Here is a 27416-nt window from a genome sequence, read left to right on the forward strand (position 1 = left end):
TTTATCAAAAAGCATCTGGCCAGGGCTGGAGAGATGCTTAGCAATTTGAACTTGTTGCTCTTACAGTCTTGATTTGGTTCTCAGTCACACATGGCAGCTCACAACTATCTGTAACTCCAGTTCCCAGGGATCCAGCACCCTCTTTGGCCTCTTCAGGCACCAAGCATGCACATGGCACACATACATATGTGTAGGCTAAGCATTCATACATGTAAAATAAAAGTAAAATTTTTTAATGTATGGCCATATATAAGAGTGCTTTTGTCTTGGATTTCTATTCTAGTCCATAGAATATTCTGGAATAAAATAAAGAAATGAAATATTGTATATGTTTGTCCTTGTGCCAGCACCAGAATGTTTTGATTGCTGTTGTTTTGTAGTAGGTTTGGAAGAGAAAAAGCATGAGTCCTGGGCAAGCAAGATGGGCCAGGGGGTAGAAGCACTTTGCCAAGACTGAGGGCCCAAGGGAAAGAGGAAACTCTCAGAAGTTGTCATCTGAGGGCTGGAGAGGTTGTTCAGTGGTTAGAAGCGCTGGCTGCTCTTGTAGAGGACCCAGGTTCAGTTCCCAGCGTCCACATGGCAGTTCACCACTGTCTGTAACTCCAGTTCCAGGGTATCTCTTCCCCCTCTTGGGGACATGGTGTACAGACACACAGAAATACAGATACTACACATATTGCTTCTCAACCTTTTGGCTAAGATCAACTGTAGATACTACACGTAATTTAAAAATAAAAATAAATCCTGGCTGGGCGGTGGTGGCACATGCCTTTAATCCCAGCACTTGGGAGGCAGAGCCAGGCGTATCTCTGTGAGTTCGAGGCCAGTCTGATCTACAGAGTGAGCTCCAGGACAGGCACCAAAACTACACGGAGAAACCCTGTATCGAAAAAACCAAAAAAAAAAAATTATGTCTTTCACATATGTGCATGGTGGCATATGCTCTCAAGCCCATGAGCATGCACATGCACACATACACACAAAGTAAATAAATAAATAAATGTGTGGTATTTTTTCCCAAAATAGGACACCTAGAATTCCACAGCCCCTGAGGCCCACTGCACACCATGCTCTTGGCTTCTGTGATGTCATCGTTCATCATTACATCAAATCTTTTTTTTTTTTTTTTTGGGTTTTTTTTTTGGTTTTTTCGAGACAGGGTTTCTCTGTGTAGCTTTTGCGCCTTTCCTGGAACTCACTTGGTAGCCCAGGCTGGCCTCGAACTCACGGAGATCCGCCTGGCTCTGCCTCCCGAGTGCTGGGATTAAAGGCGTGCGCCACCACCGCCCGGCCTACATCAAATCTTTAATTTTGATTTTGATTCTGCATTGCCCACATTCCTCCAGTGTCAGCATTTAAGTTTGACCTTATCTTTTCCTGTCTTGATAAATGTGCATCTTTTTATTTTGAAAATAAATTGAAGGTACCATACCATCTAATCCTTAGTATATATTAGTGCATGCTTCCTAAGCTATGCCCATAAATGAAACCATAAGTGTGCATTCTTTCACATCTATATTCTTTTGCTGAATTTTGTTCCTGTTTCACGTTTCACAAACTGTGGAAAATAAAACAGTACAGCTAAAATCTGGCAATGGTCTATAATTATTGCTAGCTGATTCAGATGTAACTGAACTCAAAATAAACTGGGGTTTTGTTTTAATTTTGCTATACTGGAGATTGAATTCAGGGTCTTGTGCATGTCAGGCAAGAGCTCTAACCTTGAGCCTTGCTACTGGGGGATTCTAGGCAGGGGCTCTACCACTGGGCCACACCTCACCCCCTCGCTGGGGGATTCTAGGCAGGGGCTCTACCACTGAGCCACATCCCAGCCCCTCACTGGGGGATTCTAGGCAGGGGCTCTACCATGAAGCTACCTCCACAGCACACTTCTTAATTTTGAAGCTTTTAAAAGTATTGTTTGTTTTGAGTTAAGGTTTCACTACGTAGCTTGGAACTCACTAAGTAGTGAGTGTCAAACTTATAGAGATCCTTCTGCCTCTGCTTCTCAATTGCTAGAATTAAAGATGTGGATCGCCACACAGGTTGGATTTATTTTATTTCTAATTGTGTGTATATGTATGTGTCTATATGTGGGTATGTACACATGAGTGCAGGTGCCCATGGGGATCAGAAGAAAACATCAGATTCTCTAGAGCTGGAGGGACGCGATTGTGAGTCACCTGGTGTGGGTGCTGGGAACCAAACTCAGGTCCTCAGAGCGTTAGCTGCCATTAGAGCTCTGAATCCCCGGGCCATCTCTCCAGCCCCTATACTTTCAGTGGCCCAGGCTGACTTTGAACTTGTGCTTCTCTTACCTCAGCATCCTGCAGAGCCAGAATGACAGGGGTGGACCACCATGCCCAGCCTTGTGTGTGTGTAACGCCAAGGCTGGCTGTAACCTGCAACCCAGAACCTCACACGTGCTAAAGCACACACCCTTCCACTGAGCGCATCCCTAGGCTCTGAATGGGATTTTAATAGGTCTTTCCTACTTCTAAAATTTTTACTTTTGAAAAGTATAATGATTCTTAAAATAGATTCTCATTGTTCAGATGTCATTTCCAGTGGCTCTGTTCCTTCGGAGCAGTTTCATTTCTATAAAAGGAGCCTTGCTTATCCCAGACGTCAACTTGATCTTCTTGTCACTCACACGCATTCCTTCATGTCTTCCCCTGAAAGGAAACCATGTGTTAGCACCACACAGGGCTCACTGAATGAGCTCAGCAGGACAGGAATGCACAGGGCCATTGGAGCAAGACATACCGTGGCTGTCGGAAGCGGGTGTCACGAAGAGTCTCAGACCAGGTGTCCCCTCAGCTCAAAGGGTAGAGAGTTAGGTTCCGCGCCTAAGTCTTCTGCCACCTGCTCATAGAGTCCTCTCGGATCTTCATACTTGACCTCAGGCCAGCGAAGGTCATAGGGGTCCTAACAGGCAAGAAAGTGGAGTCAGAGCCACAGAGAGACGCCCTGTGGGACGTCACTGCAGTTCTGGGGGACACACATCCCTGTGAGCTTCCTTTTAAGCCTGATGGTTTAGCACACTTGCTTGCCATGCACAAGGCCTTCTGGGCAATGCGCGCCCCCCCCATGTTGCTGAAACTAAAATGAAGCCAGAAACCATTATAAATAAGCCATTGCGGATCATACTTGTGATTCTAGTGTCCTAGAGGCTATTGCTTTTAGTTTGAGGAGAGCCTGGGCTACATAGTGACTTCTAGGCTAGCCAGGGCTACATAACAAGGACTCACCCTACCTCAAAAAAAGTTCTCTATCTGTCTATCTGTCTGAAAGTGGAGTTTGAGAACAGTCAAGATGGGGTGAGGGTGGATTCTGTTGAAGCGAGAAGTTAAGCAGACAGGGGTTCATGAAAATGGTTCCTTATAGTCACTTCTCTGTGTGGGTGGGGTCTTCTCTACAACTGAGGTTTAAAGCTGGGTATGGTAGCATCTGCCTATAAATCTTAGCACCCAGGAGTCTGAGGCAGGAGGATTTTGAGTTAAGAGCTACATTGGCCTCTGCATAGTGAGATAGATAATAGATAGATGGATAGATAGATAGATAGATAGATAGATAGATAGATAGATAGATAGACAACACAGGGCAAAACAGCAATACCCAGTAATAATGATAGTAATAATAATAATAATAATAATAATAATAATAATAATAATGGTAGTGGTAGTGGTAGTGGTAGTGGTAGTGGTAGTGGTAGTGGTAGTGGTAGTAGCTGAGAGCCAGATGTGGTGGCTCAAGCCTGTAATCCCAGTATTTTGAAAGCCACGGCAGGAGAATTGCCATTAGTTCAAGGTCAACCTGGGCTACAGAATGAGAAAGACCTTGCTCAATCAATCAATCAATCAATAGAAACAGATAGATAGATAAATAATAATAAAGTGACTAATAAGAACAACCCTCATGATGTCAGCTATGGCATCTTAGGATGGGTCTCACCTCTGTCTCACAGCCCCCAACACATTTCCCCATCAAAATGGAAGACAGTCCAGGGCAGTGACACACAACTGTGATCCCAGTACTCTCTGAAGCTGAGGCAGGGGGATTGCCAGTCTAAGGCCAGTCTTTGATATACAGTGAGATGCTGGATTTTTTTAAAAAGTATGAAACTGAGATGGCTCAGAAAGCAAAGACACTTGCCACCAAGCTGACAACCCACGTTCAACCCTCAGGACTCATGGTGGGGAGAGAACCAATCTTTTACCAGCTGCCCTCTGACCGGCACACACACAGGCACATGCATGCACACATATAGTCAGTTAAGTGGGGGAAGGTCAGAGAGGGTGGCCCTTTTTGGGGGTGTGCTCTGTTCTAGGACTCGGGGAAAAGGCATGTGTAGTTCAGCAAACTCGGAGCAGTGCCGGCCACGAGGCCAACACAGCCACCCTCATCTGCATCAAGAGCTGAAGATGGTTGATAATTATAAATTGTCAGGAAAAATCAGAGAATGATAGTAGTTGTGCTGTATAGAAATTAATTAGAAAAAAATTAACTAGAAATTACTGAGAGGTGATGACACATGCCTTTAATCCCAGCACTCTGGAGACAGAGGCAGGAGGATCTCTGTGAGTTCAAGGCCAGCCTTGTCTACAGAGTGAGTTCCAGAAAAGCCAGGGCTGTTACAAAGAAAACCCTGTCTCAAAAAACAAACAAACAATAACAACAACAAAAACCCAAAACCAAAACAAAATAAACAAGCACAAACTAAAATTCAACTTCGAACACCCAAATATAAATTCACCTTGAAGGCAGCCTGGCATGTTCATCTACGCATGTGCTGTGACTACTTCTACCCTGTGACAGTGGTGAATAGCTTAGAGGAAGGCCATATGTCCCCCAAAGCCCGAGGATTCCACCAGCGTTTCCCAGGAAACATACAGTCCAGCACCACGGACAGCGCTTCAGCAGCCCTGTTATCTGAGCTGGGACAGTAGAATCTCATGTCCACACCTTGGATTGACACCAAGGGAAATCCTCGGCCCAGAGATGCTGGGGTATTGGTCAGGCTCAGGGGAGAGAGTCCAGCTTTTTGTTTTGTTTTGGTGAATTTTTTTTTTGAGACAGAGTCTTGATATGTAGCCCAGGCTGCCTTTGAACTCCTCTTGAGTGTGGGAGGACGAGCAGGTACCACCATACTCAGTTTGAATGTTAGGCATGTTTCTCACCTCCCTTGGCATGATGCAGTGGGTGGGTGGGAGTGGAAGTGCCTGCCTGTCGTTGGTACCTGGCCAGCCACCATCCTCACTCACTCTGGGCTCTCTACCCTCTCCCATTCTCAGCCCAGCGTATTGAACAGTGCTGGCCTGTAACCTCTGGCCCCGTAGATGAACGCCGACCCAGGCTTATCCAAATGGAATAATGTGCTAGATGGGGCGGCTCACACAGGTAATGTGAGCACTTGGGAGATGAAGACAGGGCAAGCAGGAGTTCAAAGTCATCTTCAACTGCATAACAAGCTCGAATCCAGTCTGGGCTGGATTCTCAAGACAAAATCTCCAAAACCAAATGACCCATTCTATCATGTCTCAGCAGTTGGCTCAACAACATGCATCTGGCCAAAGGTGGATCAGTGTGTGCCTGCACTGTGCATTGGGAACTACTTGGAAAAGAGACATTCTCTTTCTTTGAAGATTTAAAATCTAACAGGATGGAAAGCGAGCTCTCTACCAGGGAACAGTTAGGGAGAGATTCTAAGTCCTGTTGTGCGCGAAGATGATTCTAGCATGTAGCTTTTCAGCTGAGTGGATCAAAAAATTCTTCCTCAGAGTAGCAAGATGGCTCAGCAGGCGAAGGCACACGTCATGAAAGTCTGGTGGCGTGAGTTTGATTCCCCAGAACCTACACAAAGCTTTCCACAAAACTGTCCTCTGACATTCACATGTACGCCGTGCATGCACACATGACAATAAGTAAACTAGTCTTTAAAAACTCTTTCTCGCCAGGCGGTGGTGGCGCACGCCTTTAATCCCAGCACTCGGGAGGCAGAGCCAGGCGGATCTCTGTGAGTTCGAGGCCAGCCTGGGCTACCAAGTGAGTTCCAGGAGAGGCGCAAAGCTACACAGAGAAACCCTGTCTCGAAAAACCAAAAAAAAAAAACTCTTTCTCTCGCTCAGCTTAGCCAGTGTGGTGGAGATGCCTAAGGCAACATATCCCTTCCTTCTCCAACAGTGGCAGAACTTTAGACAACAACTCCCAGACTCTGTGGCTAGACGGAGCCTTGGGATCATGTTCCCGTCGATCAGAGGAGAGCAGAGGGGCAGGTGACCATTTCTGGGTCTCTCTGGCACCTTCTTTCTCTGCCCTCCTCTAGTTGATTGATCCTCCCATCCCCTTGGTAAATTGACCTATGCCCGCAGACCCCAGCAATGTGTGTGTTAGAAAATGACGGAAATACAGGGAGAGAACTCTGGGTTCTAAATCACTTGGGCAGCTATGTGAGAGGAAAGATCTCATTTTTCACTTAGAGGAGACAGAATCTCACTATGTAGACAAGGCTGGCTTTGAACTCACCCCCCTTCCTCCTCCTCTCTGGCATGCACCACCATTCCTGGGTCAAGGTGTATCATGTAGCTCTTCCTGCCACTGCATCGAGGCTGGGCCTCTTTGTCACAGTGGTGTACCCTAACTGACACACAGTAGGAGGTGGGCTTCCAGCCTAGACAATCTGGTGATGAGAATCTCCTCACCATTTGGACTTCATCATAGAGGGGTCCCCAGACCCCAGGCGGGCCATAGGCTCTCTCCACCTCATCATACAGGTGTCCAGGGAAGGCCATGTCTTCATCTTCAATACCTGTGAAGGCTGGAATTGGTAGACATTAGGGTTAGGATGGGAAAATATCTCCCTCAAAGGCTCACATGTTAGGGGCTCAAACCACTGCTAGAGGTCTGGGAGGTTCTAGAAACTTCAGTGGAGGGTGTGGCTAGTTGAACAAAGTATGTCACTGGGATGTGTCCTTGGGGTGGGGAGTCTCTTGCCTCTGGTCCCCTTCCTGTCTGGCTCACTCTGCTTCCTGCCCACCATGAAATGAGCAGCTGTCCTCACCACCCAAGCTTGTAGCCAAGCAGCCATGGATAGAACCCTCTGAAGTGAGGCGATAGAAATCTGCCTCCTCAGGCCGTTCTCTGGGGTCACAGTAATACAGAAGTAACTGACATGGCTTGGAAGGAAGGCTATCAGAGGGCCCAGTTCAGATGTCAGGGTACCTGGAAACGGGGAGTCCTGGTGTGGTCATGACTCACCTTGGGGATAAGTCACCTCTTCCAGTGTGGGGGGAAGCTGGGGGCTGAAGTCCCTCATGGAGTAGTAATGTGGTTCCACTTCCGCTGTGCTAGCCTGTCACATGCACACACATGAACATACACGCACGCACACAACAAAACCAGTAGACAAGGTCATTTCCCTTGACTCGCTGGTTCCAGGAGATGACAATGATCAGCCTGGAGCTGAGGCTGGAGGCTGCAGGGTGGGGTGGGGTGGGGGTGGGGAGCCTCACTCACCAAGGAGCTTCTCGTGTCCCGGTCCCCAGTCCACTGACTCTCCTCATACTCGTTCCTGATTCGGTCTTCCTCCGACCTTCCAGGAAGAAAGAAAGAGTAGGTGAAAGCTGGTACTAAGCCTGCGCCCTCCCTACCCCTCCACCCCCACTCCCCCACCCCCTGCCGGCACTCCCAAGCTTCTCCCGCTTACCCTGCCTCTGTCTTTTCTGAGACCTCTGAGAGAAACAGGAAAAGGGGTTTCAGAGACTCTGCCCTCCTGGACCTGGGCAGAGCTGTGCTGTGCAGAAGCCCCAGGGTCCCGGACCTGGGCAGAGCTGTGCTGTGCAGAAGCCCCAGGGTCCCGGACCTGGGCAGAGCTGTGCTGTGCAGAAGCCCCAGGGTCCCGGACCTGGGCAGAGCTGTGCTGTGCAGAAGCCCCAGGGTCCCGGACCTGGGCAGAGCTGTGCTGTGCAGAAGCCCCAGGGTCCCGGACCTGGGCAGAGCTGTGCTGTGCAGAAGCCCCAGGGTCCCGGACCTGGGCAGAGCTGTGCTGTGCAGAAGCCCCAGGGTGCCACCCCTCCGGTCTCCAGCAGTGAGGGAGTCTCTCCTCACCCTCAGCCAGGCGCCTCAGTCTTCTCCGCCAGAGGAGTCCCCCAACACAGGAGGCGTTGGAGAGCAAGAGAAGACCACCGACCGCAAACAGCAGGGGCATCAGGGGCAGCCTCGGGGGTCCTGGGAGCGGGAGACGCCCCTTGGTGAACTCCGACGCCTGGATGCAGGCTGGGAGCTGGGTTCTGAGAAAGCCAGGCCCTGACTGTGCCTAAGTCACCTTGAAGATCGGTGCCCCAGCGCACCTCAGGTGTGATGACGCCGTGCAAAGGGTTAACTGAGAGCGGAGGGTCAGGCCTCAGGGTGGGTGGCACCCCTCCACCCTGGCTGGGAACACCATGGTGTGACCTGAGCTGCGCCCCACCATGGCGCACTGACACCTCCAAAACCGTGAGTGGAAGCAAAGCCTGCCTCCTCATAAGCCCTCCTGTCAGCTGACTGGCCAGGTGCTGGCAAGAGCGGCCCAAGGTCAAAGAGGCAAACAGGCCATGACCCCAGCTCCACCCGTTCTTAAAAAAGTGATCTGTTGTAATGTGTGGGAGCATATGCATGAGTGCGCATGTGCGGCTGCCCACATGTAGAAGTTGGAGGTCGGTGCTGGGTGTCTTCCTCCATTGCTCTCTGCCTTATTTTTTAAAATATACATACATATATATACACAATACACACATATGTATATATAACATATACATATACATACACACATGTACATATACATACACACATATGTATACATATATACACATACACACCTATAGACATACAGACACATACACACATATACACATACATATATATACATATATCAGTTTATTTATTTCATGTGTTTAAATGTTTTTTACATTTAAATGTTTTTAACATTACATTTTTTACATCTGCACGCATGTATGCAGATCATGTGTGTCTTGTACCTGTGGAGGTCAGAAGAAGGCATCATATCCCCTAGAACTGGAGTTACAGGTGGCTGTGAGCCTCCATGTGGTTGCTGGGAGTCAAACTCAGGTCCTCTGGAAGAGCACCCAGTGATCTTAACCACAGAGCCATCTCTTCAGCTCCCAGTTTAATTTTTATGAAAATTTATTTTTGTTTTATGTGGATAAATATTTTGCCTGTATGTAAGTATGTACACAATGTGTGTACAGTGCCCCCAGGAGACCAGAAGAGGGGGCGGAGCCCCTGGAACTGGAGATATGGAGGGCTGTGAGCCACCATGTGGGTGGTGGGAACTGACCCTGGGTCTCCTGGAAAAAACAGCAAGGGCTCTTACCGACTGAGCAATCTCTCCAGCCCTAAAGAAAGATTTACTTGAATTTCAAAATGTGTAGTGTGTTCTCTCAAGTGCATGCATGTGCCTACAGAGGCCAGAAGAGGGCGCTGGATCTTCTGAAGTTGAAGACACAGGCAGTTGTGAGCCATCTGATGGCCAGGAACTGAATCCTGTCTTGTTTTTTTGGGGCAGCATCTCACTGAACCTGGAACTGCTGCTAGCCAGGCTGGCTAGCCATCAAGCCTTTGGGGTCCACCTGCCTCTTTCCCAGCCCCAGGTCACAGCTGGACTCAGGTCCTCATGCCTGTATGTGTTTACCCACTGAGCCATCTGCCCAGTCCCTGGACCCTTCTTTCCACCCAAAGGCAGATGGCTTCTTCCTCAAGTCAAACTGTTAGCAGCAGGCCCTCCCTCCACCTCCACAGAGCCCTGTCTGTGACAGGAATCCCCCTCTACACTGGCTCCATGTTAAGTCATGCCATTTGCCAGTGGGGGGCTGTAGCTATTATGACAGAATTCGAAGCTTGAGCTATCAGAGCTTACCTTTCTTGCTGTTCTTGGAGCCCCTGGCCATCTCCATGTGAGCACTCTAAGTTACCTCCATTGTCCTAACTATGAGCCAGATGACTGAACATGTATGAGGAGGAAGCCATCTGAGATCAGTCACAGTCTAGTGGTCAGCTGACCATAGAGATGATTTACATGAGCCCAGGCCAAAATTGTCCCAGCAGACTCAGAGTATCATGGGAAATGTATGCTGCTAAGCACCTCCATGTTTGGGGTAGTTTGTTACACAGCTGAAGCTAACTGATACAGCCACCTCACAGTGAGAGCATGGATGTAGCCAGTTCTTTTTGGTTGTTGCTGTTTCTTTTGGGGGTGGAAGTGTCTGGCTATGCAGCCCAGACTGACTTCAAACTTGTGATCCTCATGTCAGCCTCTGGAGTGCAGGGAGTGTAGGCAAGCACTAGCTAGCTGATTGTTTCAGAATTAAGACAGGGCTGCAAAGACGGTGCAGGAGTAAGGGCACATGCTGTCCAAGCCCAGTGTGGATCTCCAGCATCCACACAAATGCTGGCTATGGTGTGTGTGTGTGTGTGTGTGTGTGTGTGTGTGTGTGTGTGTGTGCGCGCGCGTTCGTGTGTGCGTGTGTGTGTGTGTGTGTATGAGAGAGCGAGCGAGCATATGAGTGTGTGTATGAGAGAGTGCATGTGTGTAAGTGTGTGTGTGTGTGTGTGTGTGTGCGTGTGTTGCAGAATGGAGACAGGCTCTCTGGGGTTTGCTAGCAGAGCAGCCTAGCTAAAAAATGTCAGACGAGGGGGCTGGAGAGACGGCTCAGTGGACCTGAGTTTGATTCCAAGCACCCACATTGCGTGGCTCACAACTGCCTGTTACTCCAGCTCCAGGGGATCCAATGTCCTCTTTTGGCCTTTGTGGGCACCCCCACACACCTGCCATTTACACACACCTTAAAAAAGTAAATAGTAATGATTATTACATCCTAAGAAAATAAAACAGAGATCTCTAGATTCACAGACAGACCCTGTCTCAGGGGACCAAGGCAGAGAGAGAGTGATTGAGGACACCCAATGTGGTCCTCAGGCCTCTGCATTCACAAAAGAGGACACACACACACACACACACACACACACACAGCATTAAATTATGCCGGGCACAATAGCTCATACTTGTAAATCCAGAACTTGGAAGGCCTGGGTCAGAAGATTACTACAAATTATAGCAAGACCCTGTCTCAAAAACAAAAAGAAAAGAGTGGATCTGAGGATGCACCTCATCGGCAGAGTGCTGATCCGGCATGCACAGACGCGGCCCCGGGTGTGATCACAGAATTGCTCGGGAAAGGAGAAAAGCTATCACTTCCAGCAAGAAGAGCAGAACGGGACACATGGGGGTCTGCAGGGATTCAGCTAAGTCTTTGGCAGTGGTGACCACAAGGGAGGAGACTGAGTGAAGAGAAGCAGGGAGGAGGGGCCGGGAAGGAGCGCTTGCCTGGAGGCTGCTCTGTGGGCAGCTGGTGGTCTGTGTCTTCAGGAGCCTGGTCCAGGCCTGCGGGTGGAGAGAGATTAAATTAATACCAGGAATCGGATAAGCCTGAAGGAGCCTCCACGTCTTAAGCTCTTCAGCTGACTTAAAAGATCACAGAATTGGCGGGAGGCTTCTTAGGGACATTTCATTTTATTGCCTTTTTTTTTTTTATTTTAAAGATTTGTTTTTTATGTGTATCAGTGTTGTGCCTATGTGTATGTGTGTGCACCATGTGCATGCCTGGTGCCCAGGTGGTGGTGCTGGAACCAACCCCAGACCCTCTGCAAGAGTAACAAGTACTCTTCGGGACTGAGTCAATTCCGCAGCTCTCTCTGTGACATTTTAAAGACAACGATACATTACAGCAGTTCTGTGCCAATAATTACAATGAGTTATTAATTCGTGTTTTATAGTGTATATGTTCTTTTAATGTGAATCACCAACTTGTTGAATTAATAAAAAGGATGTTGGGGGGCGTGGCTCAGTGGGTAAAGGCCCTTTTCACTAAGCCCTGATGGCCTGAGTTCAATCCCTGGATCCACACCGTGGGGGAAGAGACCTGACTCCTGCACCTTGTCCTCTGACCTCCACAGCATGCTGTGACATGCTTGCTTGTGTACGTGAATGCACACACAATCGATCATACATACAAAAACACTTAAAATAGCTTAGATATATTTATGCATTTATATGCGGATATGTAAGTAGCAATAATAATGAAAGAAATAGAGGCCGTGAATTTGGTTGGAGGGAGGAGAGGGAAGGGAGAAATGATGTAATTATTATTTTTTTTTTTTTTTGGTTTTTCGAGACAGGGTTTCTCTGTGTAGCTTTGCGCCTTTCCTGGATCTCGTGCTGTAGACCAGGCTGGCCTCGAACTCACAGAGATCCGCCTGCCTCTGCCTCCCGAGTGCTGGGATTAAAGGCGTGCGCCACCACCGCCCAGCTATATTTTAATTTAAAAATGGGACAGTAGGAGAGACGGCTCAGCAGGCAAGCACACTGCCTGCTCTTCCAGAGGACCCACGTTCAGTTTCCAGCACCCACATGGTGGCTCACAATTTTCTCTAACTCCCATTCCAGGGGATCTATCCTTGGCTGGCAGTAGGCACACACAGAGTGCCCATACATACAAGCAGGCAAAACACCCACACAAATAAAATTTCTAGAAATAAAAATAAATAATACTTTAAAAATTAAAAATCAAGAATGTCTTTAAACAGAAAAAATGAATTTGGAAAAAAAATAAGGGTATTCGTCTCTGTTGGAGTATGAACTAGCAGAGGTATGAACTAGACATTGGAGCAAGGGAGGTGAACATAGTTTGTGTTTTAGAATTCAAGGGTAAGGACTGGAATGGAAGGAGCGCATGGTGGGGTGTGGGGGAGACCAGAAGGAACGCTGGTCGGTGAGAGGAAGACAGGACCCGGGGTGTTCCCGGCAAAGCAAGCCAAAGCAGAGCAGGACGTCTCCTTTACATTCAGGTCATAATTTTGCACTGTCTAAGAGCACATAAGATACGTCGCTTCCTCTAATCCTCACAAGAGCGAGAGGAACCTCCTTCCAGAAACCTGGGTGGAGAACTCTGGGAGGAAAGTCTGTTTCTAGCTGGGACGGTGGCTCATAGGGCAGACCCAGCGCTCACAAGTGAAAAGCCAGCCTGGTCGGTACGGTGCACTTCCAGGCCAGCTTGGGTTGCAGACTGAGATCCTGTCTCAATAATCAAAGAACAAAACACAAATAAAAACTACTTTTAGAAGCAGATATTTGCTTAAGGCTACAAAACCAGGAAGTGGTAAGCTTCAGGCTTTTGTAAACCAAGCCGTGCAGACTTAACGCATGCGCTGCAACATCTGTCAGATCTCAGATCTCAGTGCTCTCATTGGTCATTTTCTTGTGGTGCTGGGCCCTGACCGAGGCCTCGATTTTTTTTTTTAGACAGAGTTCCTCTGTGAAACAGTCCTGGCTGTCCTGGATCTCGCTCTGTAGACCAGGCTCGCCTTGAACTCACAGAGATCCACCTGGCTCTGCCTCCCAAGTGCTAAGATTAAAAGGCGTGCGCCACCGCGCATTGATTGGTTTTATAAATTCTCTCCATCTCTGCAAAGAACTGGGTTTCCCTGACTTTTTTTGGCTGTTTCTGCTCATTCCTTTGTCTTCTTCCCGATGTCGGATTTGGTTTAACTGGGTCTTCTTTGGCCAGTCACCTTTCTGGTTTGCAGTTGTCTGTCTGTCTTTTATATTTACTGACTTATTGATTTTGTGTGGGTGGGGGGCACATGTGAAGCAGAAGACAACTTGTGGGAATCAGTTCTCTCCTTCCACCATGTGAATCCTGGGAATCGAACTCAAGCCATCAGGCTTGGCTGCAAGCACCTTTACTCACTGAGCCATCTCACTGGCCTCCCTTTCTGGTTTTTTTTTTTAACTCTAATAGTATAAACTATTTATGCTATGATATGATAATATGCTATGCTATTTATGTTATACACTGACTCAGCTATATCCTCTTTTTTATGTTTTATTTTCACTCAAAACTATTTTCTGCTGAGTGTGGTGGCACGAACCTTTAGTCCCAGCACTCCAGAGGCAATGGCAGGTGGATCTCTGTGAGGTCTAGGCCAGCCTGGTCTGCATAGTAGTTCTGAGTTGCCAGAGATACACAGTTAGACTCTGTTTCAAAAACAAAGCAAAAATCCCCCTATTTCCTCGTTCCCCAGTCATTAGAGATCAGTGGCTAAAAGTTGGTCCCTAAATCACATCCGCCTGAGTTCAAGGCTTATCTCCAGCTCCTCTTAGCTGTGTGACCCTGGCCAATTTTCTTAACTGCTCTGGGCCCCAGCTCTTTCATCTGTGAGTAGGAGAAATAACAGTCTACTTTGCTCTACCATCCCCCAAAATTGTTAAAAAAAAAAAAAAAACAAACAACCCATAAAACTTTCCCCTGCTCAGGACTGCCTCTTCCCACCTGGAGTAGTGATGGAGACCTGGATCCCTTTGTCAGCCAATCCACTGTCCCCTAGGGCATTGCTGGCCAGCAGCCAGATTCTGTATCGTGTAGAAGGCTTCAGTCCAGTCAGTGTGAAGGTGGTGGCCTGGGGTGGCAGGACATCTACGTAGAGGAATCCTGGGGTCTCCAGGGCCTCGTACCTGCGTGGCGAGAACAGCCGGTCCAGCCGAGTGTCTCTCTGCACTGTCTGGCCCACTTCAGCTGCCTCGGCGGAGGCCCCACCTGATTTGGAACCGCTGAGGCAGACCCCCATCAAAGCCAGGTTTCCACTCCAGCCCTACCGAGTGAGGGGTCGTGCTTACAACCTTCAGTCCCAGAGGAGGGTCAGGGCGGCCTTGGGAGACAAGGGAAGGGATTGTTAGGGGGTACAAAAGGGGTCTAGGAGTTTCCTTCCAGGGTCTCCTAAGAACGATTTGGATCAGATGGCTGCTGTGCTCACTAAGTTCACCTCCAGGGGGCTGGGGAGATGCCTCAGTGGTTAACAGCACTGGTTACTCTTCCAGAGGATCAAGGTTTAGTTCCCACACCCACATCCAGCCTCTTCTGGCATGCAGGTGTGCACGTAGACAGAGCACTCATACATTAAAAAATACGTAAATAAATCTAAAAAAGTTTTAAATCAGTTGGGCCAGTGAGATGGCCCAGTAGGTAAAGCTGCTTATTATCAAGGTTGGTGACCCAAGTTCCACCCGTGGAACCCTCATGGTGACAGAAGAGGACTGATTCCCACAAGTTGTTCCCACACACATGCACACACAAAAATAAATACATAGAATATAATAAAAAATTGTTTGAAGCCGGGTATGGTAACACACCTTAAATCCCAGCACTGGGGAGACAGAGGCAGGCATATCTCTGTGAGTTCAAGGCCAGCCAGGACCACATAGCTTCCTATGTTTCAAACAACCGAGTAAGGAGGGAAGAAACCGCTGTGGCAAGGACTGCCCTCCCCGAGCACTTCGGGGGAAGCAACACTTGGGGTGTTCAGATTCAGTGTTCAAGGTGAACGTTCAAAAAGTTTTATTTATTTTAATTCTCTGTGTGTGGGTTGTGTATGCATGTATGTCTGTGAGCTGCTTGTGTGCCAGGTACCCGTGGAGTCACAGGGGGTTGTCACTCAGTGTGAAGTTGGAGAGAAGCCAGTGAGGCACACATCTAGTATCTGCACAGTCATTAGAGAGAAAGAGGGGCATTCCCAGGCTAAGGTGTAGCTCAGTGATAAGGAACTTACCCCACAGACTCAAGGCCTGGATCTGACATCCTGCGACACCCCCCGCCCCAACTACCACCAAACAAAACAAACCAGCCAGGCCTGCTGACTCTCAGCTGTAATCCCAGCCCTTTGGAGGTGAAGGCAGAAGGATTGCCATTTTGAGGAAGGGTTGACTACATAGCAAGCCTGAGGTTAGCCTGGGCTACGTAGCAAGCCTGAGGTTAATCTGAGTTATATAGCAAGACCTTGTTCCAACAAAACAAAACTCCATTCTCGTGCATAAACACCTCCCAGAGATCAGAAACACTTCCTGGTTCTGGTCAACCAGGAAATTGGCAAAGAGCAGTCCCCAACATCCTCCCAGCGGCTCCCACCGTACTGATGCTGACGAGCTGGATGTTGGTGTGGTCTGAACCGAGGGCATTGGTGGCTGTGCATGTGAAGAGGGCGTAGTCCTGGGCTGCGGACACATTAGCAATGGTCAAGAGGCTGCTGTGGACAACACCTTGGTGGTACTTGTGCTCTGTGTACCTGAAGAGAGGATGTGGCGGGGCTCAGAAGAAAAACCAGGGCTGGGTGGCCGGAGCTGGGGTAACACTTGGCCATACCCAGGTTCACCTGGGATCTTGGAGATCCAGAGGGACCCCATTTTTGGTCCAAGTGAAGTCAACGTTGGGGACACCTCGGGCCCGGCAGTGGAGGGTCGCTGAGCTGGTGCTGTCCCCAGCCGCAGCCACTTTGGTTAGGGGAGTTGGGTGATCCACCTGGGGGGCAACTAGGACAGGCTGAACGGTCAATATGGGGAGTGCGGAAGGCAGCATGAGAGAGCGTGGGTTATGGGCAGACCTTGAAGGTACCCACATCTCACAACAAGACGGACAAGCCCTCTTGCTGCTGGTGCCACCCCATTGTCCACAATACACTGGTAAGCACCAGCCTGTGACAGTTTGGCCTGGTGAATCCGCAGACGCCCAGTGGATCCCTTTGACATCTTCTCCATGTCATCGAGGCTCAGATCCTCCTCATCTTCCCCCTGGCATCCCAAGACACAGGAGCTTGTCCCCAGTGTGTCCTCAGGTCATCCCCCAAACTGTATTCCACCAGCAGCTTCGCTCTCCCAACTACAGCCCCCTGCACAAAGTCAGTGAGGTGGAGATGTTTCTCGTCACCCACACAACCATTGATCTAGTCCGTCCGTTCATCCACCAGTCCAGCCAATCATCCATCCATACATTTGTCTAAACACTCATCACGCTTGGGACCCTCTGCAGACAGGGTGCAGCTTAGTGCAAAAGCATTTGCTTGGCATGCTCAAAGCCCTGGATTCAGTCTCAAGCACTAAAAAATAAACTGACTGGGCTGCAGATGGTGGTTTACCTGCACTTGGGAGAGAGAGGCAAGAGAATCCCAAGTTCAGAGCCAACCCAGGCTACATCGTAAGTTCTAGGACAGCCTAGACTACATATCGAGACCCTCTCTCAAATATATATGTCCTAGAACGGTAGCTCAGGCCTGTCGTCCTGGCACTTAAAGGCTGGAGGCAGGAAGGTCAGGAGCAATTCAATTCTTTGAGGACAGCCTCAGCTACATAGCATGCTTGAGGCCAACATGGGTTACATGACCAGTGGTTCTCCATCTGTGGGTCACATATCATCCTGCATGTCAGATATTTACATTACGATTCATAACCGTAACAAAATGACAGTTATGAAGTAGCAAGGGAATGATTTTATGGTTGGGGGTCAGCACAGCATGAGGAACTGTACTAAAGGGCCGTAGCATTAGGAAGGTTGATCAAACCTCGTCTCAAAAACAATGGACCTTGAAGACAACTCAGTGGGTAAAGACACCCGGGCTGAGCATAATCATGTGAATTGCTTCCTGGGACCCAGTCGTTAGGAGACAACTGATTCTCACACTTATCTTCTGACCTTCCCACACATACTATAGCACGTATGCACTATACATACACACAATAAATAAATTTAGAACAGCAACAACAAAATGTACAAACAAAAACCAAAATCTGCCTACCCATTCATTTATCTTTCCATCCACTCAGTTCAACAGACCATTTGCTTTTTTTCTTTTACAATTTCAAACATTCTTTATTCTTAATTGTGGGTATGCATGTATGATGTGTGTGTGTGTGAGCACGGGCACGTGTGTGCAGCAGCGTGCACGTGAATTACTTCTGAGGATCAGTTCCCTCTGTCTGCCGTGGGGTCTGGGGTTGAACCCATCGTCATGCCCGCAGAGCTGGTGCCACCTCATCCGCCCTGTGGGCCTGTTTGCCGTCCTTCCACCTCGCAGTGCTCATCCATGACATTTTTCACTCGCCTGTGTCCACATTCATAAACACGTGCACCTGCCTACTCATGCCCCGCCCCACTGGCCTTTCTCTCGGGGAAGCCTTCGTTCTTCTAGACTTGTTCCCACTCACCTCCTTTCTAACTCTACTTATCCACTCTTTTGTCTCGATCAAGCACGGGACCACTCATCCTCCTATCCATCCATTCTCTCACTCACCCACCCACTTTTGTTCATACACACACACACACACACACACACACACACACACACTCAACAAAACCAGCTCTTGAAAGATATCCTAATCAGCATAGTCACACATGGCTTCCCACTCTTGGCATCCACTCCCAAGGCACTCATAGCCTTGGAAGAGGCTCCCTCTTCCTAGCCCCACCTCCGCCCACCAAAGGCAAGGTACTTACCAGTCTCTCCCAGCTGAACATCTCTGGGAGGATGGGATTGGCATCAACGGTGCAGACGATGTCCACGGAACCCCCAACATTTACCTCAGTGGGGTCCTGGAGGGCACGGATGGTGGGAGCATCTAGTGGGAGACAGGGGCTTGGAGAAGGCGCTTAGGCCCTGACAGGAGGGGGTCACCAGGAGGAGGGTGTCTTAGAGGAGCGGCATGGAGGTGGGTACAATTTACCCTTTATGGAGGGGGATTCTCCGAGCGGTGAGGCGATCCTCACCCTCGTTGTACTCTGTATTATTAGAGTCTGGTGTGTGTGTGTGTGTGTGTGTGTGTGTGTGTGTGTGTGTGTGTGTGTGTGTTGGAGTTGGGGGTGTACCAGAACAGTGTTAGAGTGGGGTTCAAGAGAACTTGGTTTTCTGGATGGAGGAGATCTCAAGTAAGAAGCCCCCTCTCTATGCAGATTCCACCTGGGGTCTCCCTAGCCATCAAAGCAAGAGGTTTCCGAAGGGAGGGCCCTGGGGTGGGTAGTTATCCCTGGTTGGGCGGTCCTTTCACGAGGAGGAGGAGACTCCAGGATGAGCAAGGCCCCTTGAGTGGGCGTGATTTCTACAGTAAAACTAGCTCCTCCCAAAACCCTCTCTTCCTAGGTTTATGAGGGAGCTCACAATGCACGTCCAGCTTCAACAGCGCCTCGGCGGTGCCCTCTGAATTCTGGCAGTGAAGCTGATAGATGCCACCATCAGCTCGGGTCACATTCCACAGCTGCAGAGCTCCGCCAGACAGGATGCGATGCCGGGGACCGCCAGCTGGGGAAGGCCAGCGTAAGGAGTTTGGAAAGCTCGCCCATCCCCCTGAATCTGCACCCTTCTCCAGGTCCACACCCTACCTGGGCTGAGGCGGTAGCCCCGGAAGGTCCAGTTGAAAGCCTCCGGGGCGGGGTTAGCAGACACGGACACAGGCAGCAGCGCCTGGCCTTGCTCCACCGCGGTCACTGCCAGCACTTGCTCCCCCAGGAACTCTGGAGGGTCTTCAGAGGGGGCGCCCCAGGAAGTCAAGAGTGTTGGTAAAGTTGGGTTCCAGAGAGAGTTAAGGCATGAGTTCAGGGTTAAAGGTAGGGTCGTGGCTAGGACTAAGGCAGTGGACAGGGTAAGTGTTATAGCTGAGATCTGAGACAAGGCTCTGGATAGAAGCTAAAACCTGGCGAGATGGCTCAGCGGGAAAGGGAGGTTACTGAAAGACCCGAGGGCCTGAGTTCAATACCCGGGAACTCCGTGGATGGAGGCGAGAACCAGCTTCCTTAAGTTCCTCCACCCCCTCGCCGTTGCACGGGCAATCGGGAACACACACACAGCAATCAAATAAAATTTAAAACAAAACAAAACCAAAAACAAACAAAACCCAAGCACGCCTTTAATCCCAGCACTTGGGGGCAGAGACAGACGAATCTCTGTGAGTCCCAGGCCAGCCAGAGCTACACAGTGAGGCCCTGTCTCAAAAACAAAAAACAAACAAACAAAAAAACCAAACCAAACCAACCAAACAAACAAACAACAACAGCAAAAATGTGCAGAGCCACATGGTAGTTCAAGCCTGCAATCCCAGTACTCCTGAGGCAGAGGCAGAGGCAGGAGGATTGTGGCAAGTTCATGGCCTTCCTGTTCCAGGTCAGCCAGGACTACATAGTAAGAAATTTAAAAATTGACAAGTGAAGAGCCAGTTTTGCAAAAAAGGATGGAGAGCGTGGGTTGGAGCTGGTACCAGCCTGAGGTCAGGATGAAGGCTAGGAAAGCTACAGACTCTGGCTAGCGGTAAGACTCCTTTAGGGGCAGTTTGCAAGGTATCCGGGCGGGAGGGGCGGTGCCGGGCCTGCGCACTTACACAGAACGTTGAGGCTGTAGAAGGAGCTCACAGTTTCGTGAAGTGCCGCGCTGTGAGCCCGACAGGTCACCCGGTGGCCGTGGTCTCTGGATGACACGCGAAGGAAAACACTCCTGGATGCAGCGGAGCCTTTGAACGGGGCGCTCTGGGGTGGTGCGGCCACGTCTTCCAGCCTGTGCAAGTTTTGCAAGTCGGGTGAGGACCCGGCTGGTTCAGAGGTGAGAACAAGGTCCTTGGACAGTAGCTTAAGGAACAGAGGGGGCAGGTTGGGAGGGTGAGAGGACGGAACCCAGACGGGGACGTCCTGTAAGCTCACCTCTCTCCCTCCTTGTCCCAAGACAAGTTGACTGGGGGGTTGCTGCTGATGCTGACGCAGGTCAGGTTCAAGGCATCGCCCGGGCGCAGAGCGGATGAGTTGGCCAGGATGGTCAGGTTGGTTGGGGGGACTTAGTGGATTAGAGATTCAGAGGTTGAGGAGCAGGGGCTACAAGTCTATACCGCTCCCTCCGCAACACTCCCCACCCGCCCGGCCTGTGCGCTCACACTGCACCACCAACTGCCTGGACGCGCTGAGCTGACCGGCCTTGCATGAGAACTTGGCTTGATTGTCTGAGGGTCCTATGACCAGCACCAGCTCGCGGGAGAACGTGCTGCCAGACTTCTCCAGACTGCCCAGCTGCACACGCCGCCGGGGCTCCTGGGGCTGCCGAGGCTCGCTCACCGTGCGTGAGTCCTGAGGACCCAAACAGGGTGGGTGGCCAGCCCAGACAGGGCCTTTGTGTGATAAAGGCCCCCTCAAGAGCCAGCACCCCACTACCTTGAAGGAGTGAGGACTGGAATTGAGTACCTCCAGTCCTAGTCTCTCCTGCCTGCCTTGATGGTTTGGGGACCCTGACGCCTGTTGTGCACCCCCCCATCCCCGACCTCACCAGCCCTCTGCCTGCTACAAGGCCCCACACCCCCAAACCCACAAATGTGATATTTACAGAACACTGCGAGCCAGGAAACTCCCTTGAAATTCCCAGACCCAGTACAGGACTCTCACTTTTCTTTGCCTCTGTTGTTGTTTTGCCTTGGTTTACTTGAGACAGCTCTCGTGTAGCCAAGGTTGACCTCCAAGGCAGCTGAGGAGGACCTTGCACTCCCTATCCTCCTCCGGCCTTCACCTCCCAAGTGCTAGGATAACAAGTGAGCCACCTCACCCTGACAGCTGTTTTCTTAAACAGCTCTTGGCCTGGGAGATGGCTCAGCAGTTAAGAACGCTGGCTGCTGTCCAGAGGACCTGGGTTCAATTCCCACCACCCATATGGCAGCTTACAGCCAGTTCCGGTGGATCTGAGCCCTCTTCTGACCAGGCATGAATGTGGTTCACAGACATACATGCAAGCAAAATACTCACTACAAGTAATAAATAAAACTTAAAACTTTCAGAAACTTCCCACTCCCTGACCTTTTCCCTAATTCCAATATTACCCCTTAGATCCCCCGCCCTCCCTCCCTCCCTCTCTCCCTCCTTCTCTCTCTTTCTCACTTCATTGCTCTCTCTTCCCTTCTTCCTTATTTTCTTTAATATTAATTTTAATATGAGTCAATTTTCTTTAATATGAATGGAATGATAATTGCTTTATCTCTAGAATTTTAATTCAAAATTCCTTCTTTCGTCTTGGAAATATTTTTCCAGATTTTCTGGAATGTCCTTGGGGTTTAATTAATTCTCATGGCATTTGTGTCTTTTCAGAATCTCTAACATTTTCCAAGAAATGTGGGTTTCTCCATGTTCCGAGGGAGTGGAGGGGACAAGAGTATCAAATGTGTAGGGCTGGACAGGATTGGTAGTGCACGCCTTTAATCCAGGCAGAGGCAAGCAGATCTTTGTGAGTTTGAGGCCAGCCTGGTCTACATAGTGAGTTCTAGGCTAGCCAGGGCTACATAATATCTTGTCTTAGGAAAGAAAATAGAGGCTAAGGAGATAGCTCAGTCAGTAAAGTGTGTGTGCTTGCTCTTGCACACACCTGTGGTTCATGCTACACCTGCGCACGCGCACGCGCGCGCACACACACACACACGAGCAAAAGAAAAAAAGAAAAACAGAAAAAAAGAAGACAAGAAGGAAGGGAAGAAGGGAGGAAGGAAGGGGGGACTCTTGCTTGGAACCTACCTTAAACCAGGTGAGGGAAGGGTCTGGATTGCCTCCGATGGCCAAACACACCAGCCTTACCCGAGTCCCAGTCCGGATGTACTGCCCCTCTGGGGGTCCCTCAATCCACAGCTTCTGGGCAGGGTCTAGTGAGAGATGGGGAAAGAAAAGACATTTTTGTCTGGGCTGGAGCCTCAGGATGACATCTGTGAAGCCTGCGGACTCTCTGGGCTCTAGGCAAAGGCTCACATTTCACGTTCAAGATGAGTGATTTCTTGAAGGTGTCCTTGCTAAAGGCATCGCTGAAGGCTTCACATGTGAGGGACAAGCCATTGTCTTCCCTCCGCACCAAGAGTGTCAGATTGGACATAGAGATGTGGCCACCATGCAGGCCCTAGCAAGGAGCGAACTTCAGATTTAGGGACTGAGAAGCCCCCACCCATGGTAGCAGAGGCCCGGGTCCAGCAGACCCCAAACATTCCCACCCTCCTCCATGAGACCCAGGAGTTGGGGCCTCAGTCTGGACTCTTCAGGGTCCAGGCCCTCAAGGGATGCCAAAGCATGATCTTCCACATCCTCACATCCATGACTGTCTCATCAGTGGGCAGCAGCTGCCGTCCACCCAGCCACCATCGCAGCAGGACCCGGGGGCGACTGGACTTGGTAAGGCAGCAGAGGGTCACATTCTTGTTCTCAGACTGCGATGCAGATCCCAGGATGGTGATGGCGCTCGGGGGAACTGAATGACAGAGTACAAGGAAAGATGGGAGTGCAGGCTGGGGTCTTCACAGACCAACCCAGACAGATGGGGTGGGGCCTGATGACCAGGCCTTTGGCATCAGATAGGCCTGCCGTGAAGGTACAGAGAGTTCTCTGGTTATGAACTGAGGTGCAGAGCTGGACTCACAGGTGACCTGCAGTGTGATGCTTCGCTCCTGGGTCCCTGCAGATACGCTGTTGTAGGACAGACAGCTGAGCCGAGCTCCATGGTCTTCAGCGCGCACAGTCATCACCAGCACACTGTGGGCCACTGCCTGGGCATGCTCTGTGCCCCAGGCTATGGACACTGGTTCACCATTCTGAACACAGAAGCAAGCCTAGTTGTCTCAGTACCAGTTCCTGGTCCCCGTCCTTTCTCCATCCCTCATGTCAGCCTCCACCCTCACCTTCAGCCACTGCAGGGTAGCAGGAGGATTTCCACCTCGGGCCATGCAGGGCAGCTCCAGGTTCTGCCCTGCCTGGACATGCCCCTCATCCAAACCTGGCCAATTAATGACAGGAGGTCCTGGGGGAACTGAAGAGCAGAGACCACTCAGTGGGCCTGGGAAGCCCATCTATTCTCTCTGGGTCCCATAACCTGCTTTTAATTTCCTCTTGTGGGCAAGGGAGATGGAGCAGGAGGTAAGGATATTTGCCAACGTGCCCAAGGACCTGACTTCAGTTCCTGGAACCTACATGATGGAAGGAGAGAACTAACTCCTGAAAGATGTTCTCTGACTTCTCCACTTGACATGTGTATACACACACACACACACACACACACACACACACACACACACACACACGTGTGCGCACGCACAATAATGACAACAATAATAATAAAATCTTAAAATTCTCTTGACTGTCTGCTTTTGTTTCCAGTGCTGGGTTTGGGATCTGGGTCCTTGCATATCTGGGGCCGGATTCTTCCATTGAGCTGCATTGCCCAGCCCTCAGCAGCCCGAGCTGTCCTTATACTCCTTAAGCTTTTCACATCCCAGGTGCTGGGATTATAGGCACATGACACCATGGCTAGTGGCAATGCCTGAACTTTCTGCCATTCTTGAATCCCCCGTGCTCCCAAATCCTCCTGGGATGCCCATCCTCCACGCCCACAACTCCTCCCACCCTTCACTTGCACAGAATATTCATGGTGAATGAAGCCTTGATGGGAGCTTCCATAGCTGGGCTGGACCCCTCACAGACGAGTAACTGTCCATTATCCGAGCTCTGGGGTGTCACCCTGGAAACAGAGGTTCCTGGAATCAGTCATCGCCTGAAATTTAGGGAGCCAGGATACAGAGGAGGGCATCCCAAATCCCCGCATTTATCCTAGTCTGCATACTGATTTATTCTAAGATCCGGACTCCCCTGGGAGAGATTTGGAGGTTCAACAATGAGAATAGGAGTGCCCAAGGTCTTCACCTGGCTTAAATGTTTTTGCTCAATACCTACAAACTGAGGTTACCATCAAGAAGTTTTGGGAGTCAGGGCGAAGCATTGGGTCCCAGGTATCCCTACAACTTGTTCCCATACTTGCGTCCTTGGGTCCTGGACCTCGTGTGGGGTAACCTGGAGGTCAGGGTACAGGGAGAAAACCTCAGCTTTCTCACCTGACTTCAGCCTCTGTGATGAAGAGCTTCTCCTCAGACCCATCGTTCACATTATAGGAGACGTCCAGTACAGTTTGTCCACCTTGGGGCCACAAGAAAGCTGAGTCGAGAGGTGCTGGGTTTTTCTCCAAGGCAGATCCAGCAGCATGCCCTGGAAGTCCTCAGGGAGGACACAGCACCCCTCCCCCGTATTGGCTTTGGAGGACAAGAAGCTGCAGTGCAAGTTCTGTCCTCCCACACACTCAGGACCCCCTGAGTTCTAGGGTTCTCAGGGCTGCATCATGGGCCTCTCTTCCTCCTCACCCCACCCCATCTGCAGCGTCTTACTCCTGCATGGCCATTGGCACTCACAGCTCACCTGAGTGCTGACACACTCTCTCTACCCCAGGTCAGCAGTCTTGCATTCTCATGGGTGCCTCCCCACAGTATCCCTTTCTTGTCCCGCACATCCATGTTGTCCTCATTACCTGGGACGGTACTCATGGATGACATATTTTGGGGGCCCCTAGGAACACCTCCTTCCTACCCACACTCACTCTGGATGAAGGTGATGTCAGGTGCTGGTTTGGCATCCCCAGACACACAGGTGACCACATACTCCTGCCCAGCTACCCAGGTGACTGTGCTTCCTGCCTCAGGCGTCAACTGAAGCACTTTGGGGGGTACTGGAGAAAGGGTTTGGGGTTAGCCACTGCTAAGAGGTATATGTGAAGGTTTTGGGCAAGAGTTCAGGAAATGAGACCACCCAGGGCCCAAGGTGGAGGGTCACAGGAGCTTGGGCTTCTGGGTGGGAGGGAAGAAAAGGGCCCTAAAGGGGAGTCTCTCACTCATACCTAGGATGGAGAGGATTACTTTGGGAGACACGAACTCGGGACCCATCTCTGAGCGGCTAACTTGACATTCATACTCTGCATCGTCACTGAGGTCACAGGCTTCAATAAGCAGGTGGAATTCCCCTGGAGATGGAGCCCCGAAGGTCAGGGCCACAGCCTCTGCTGGAGGCTCAAGATCTCAGGCTCTGATCTCTCACCTTTAGCAGGATCTCCTTCCAGGCTGTACCTTGGGAAGCCTGGGATCCTGGGGTTTGGACCCAGAAGGAGCCCGTCCTTAGCCCACTGCACCACACTGCCAGGGGCTCTGACCCCACACGGCAGCTTAACTCTTGTCCCTTCCACTGCAGTTAGGTTTTCAGACAGAGTCCAAAAGCCCCGAGGAACGGAGGCAGGGACTGATGACTGGGCCAGGCCTGGGGACACAGAGGAGTGACACTAGGAGACAAAGGTGGCACTTGAGGGCCACAGGGCAGTACAAGGCCAGCCTTCCACTCACCTGTGGTCAGCAGTCCCATGAGCAGCAGGGGAGTCAAGCTGGAAGTCCTGTGTGTTAGGTTCACCCCAGGGCCTCTGATGGTGACTTCCTTAGTGCCCATCGCCAGCCACTTGTTTGTTGTCTTGTCTGAGCCTCTCTCTCTGTGTTCCCTGCTTCTCTCGCTGTCTCTCTCTGTCTCTCTCCGTCTCCCCGTCTCTGTCTCTCCCCTGTCTCTGTCTCTCTGTCTCTCTGTCTCTCTCTGTCTCTGTCTCTGACTGTCCTGGACTTTCTGTCTCAGAATCTCCTTTCTGCCCCAAGCTTGCCCTGTTAAAGGTTCTTTCTCTGAGTTCCAACCCCAAGCACTCAAAAACGCATCATTTCCCTCTCTTTTTCTCCTCTGACAGTCTCTGCTTCTCTTTATCTGTTACCATCTCCCTCTCACCCTCTCACAGGCACTCAAACAGGACTGGCTGCTCATTGCTACTTGGGGTCCTGCGAGCTCATGAACCCAGAAAGCCAAAGCAGTCAGTCACAGCGTGGAGCTGCCAGAGCCGTTTCTTGGACCCAGTGTGAACGCACCCTGCCACTTCCCCCAAGTCCTTCCTGAGTCTGCCGAGCCTCTGCTCAGCCGAGCAATGAAATCCCCTGTCAGCACATGCCAGGAACATTCTTTGGTGCCTCCCGAGCTCCAGTGACCCCCAAGGCCTTGCCTGGGAGAGCAGGTATGACCAGAGCCACCTCCCAGCTCAGGATGGGGGGCACATCTGGGCCTGTGTGGGTGGGAAGGACACCCCCACTCCCGACGCTGCAGCCATCCCAGACTGTGGCAAGTCCCTTCTTTCCCTCGGTGACATCAGACACTTCTGCTGGTGAAAGTGCAAGAGTGTGTTTGAAACCACGAGACTGTGGGAGAGAGGAAGCCAACTATGTGCATGTGGGTGTGAGAGTGTGGGTGTTCCAGGGAAGGAGAGGGTGGATTTCCATCTATGAACATTTTTGGAATGTCTAGTACTGGGACAGGTGGTAGGACTGTGTCCACAGACCGCGGTGTGTGCAAATCTGGTGAGCTTGGACACAGTTAAACACAGAGTGGGGGTCTCTGGGAGCTGGAACATCTGAGTCCCAAGGCTGTGTGAGGGTCCTGTTCTAACTCCATCCCTCCTTTCTCTGTGTGTCTCTCCAGCCAAGGTGATTTATCTTCTTATTCTTCTCCATCTCTTTGATTCCCTCTCCTCCTCCTTCCCCCTCCTCCTCTCTCCCCCCCTTCTCATTTCTGTCACTCCTACTGCCCTCCCCCCCTGTCACTCAGTAACAGGAACTCAATGTATACAGTGTGCAGTCAGCCTATCTCTGTGCC

The 27416-nt window shown here is 50.4% G+C and overlaps 1 protein-coding gene across 1 annotated transcript; it reads right to left on the reverse strand.

The window, feature by feature from the left end:
* Positions 1 to 1498: 1498 nt before the first annotated feature.
* Positions 1499 to 27248, reverse strand: Nphs1 (NPHS1 adhesion molecule, nephrin). Its single transcript, XM_052761955.1, has 30 exons — positions 26081 to 27248; positions 25782 to 25997; positions 25585 to 25707; positions 25288 to 25416; positions 24752 to 24833; positions 24278 to 24381; positions 23546 to 23673; positions 23287 to 23458; positions 22961 to 23118; positions 22629 to 22773; positions 22401 to 22525; positions 20786 to 20975; positions 20559 to 20688; positions 20243 to 20415; positions 19251 to 19391; positions 19030 to 19170; positions 18372 to 18493; positions 16501 to 16672; positions 16258 to 16414; positions 16019 to 16170; positions 14649 to 14760; positions 14385 to 14566; positions 11381 to 11437; positions 8107 to 8226; positions 7706 to 7730; positions 7516 to 7591; positions 7258 to 7351; positions 6702 to 6817; positions 2767 to 2928; positions 1499 to 2675 (listed from the first exon to the last, which is right to left on the reverse strand). The coding sequence occupies exons 1-29, from the start codon at positions 26178 to 26180 to the stop codon at positions 2800 to 2802; spliced, it is 3771 nt and encodes a 1256-aa protein (XP_052617915.1). The 5' UTR covers positions 26181 to 27248; the 3' UTR covers positions 1499 to 2675; positions 2767 to 2799.
* Positions 27249 to 27416: the final 168 nt, after the last annotated feature.

Source organism: Peromyscus californicus, unplaced genomic scaffold, assembly GCF_007827085.1.
Source record: "Peromyscus californicus insignis strain IS unplaced genomic scaffold, ASM782708v3 Scaffold_4__1_contigs__length_199733344, whole genome shotgun sequence".
Taxonomy (NCBI): domain Eukaryota; kingdom Metazoa; phylum Chordata; class Mammalia; order Rodentia; family Cricetidae; genus Peromyscus; species Peromyscus californicus.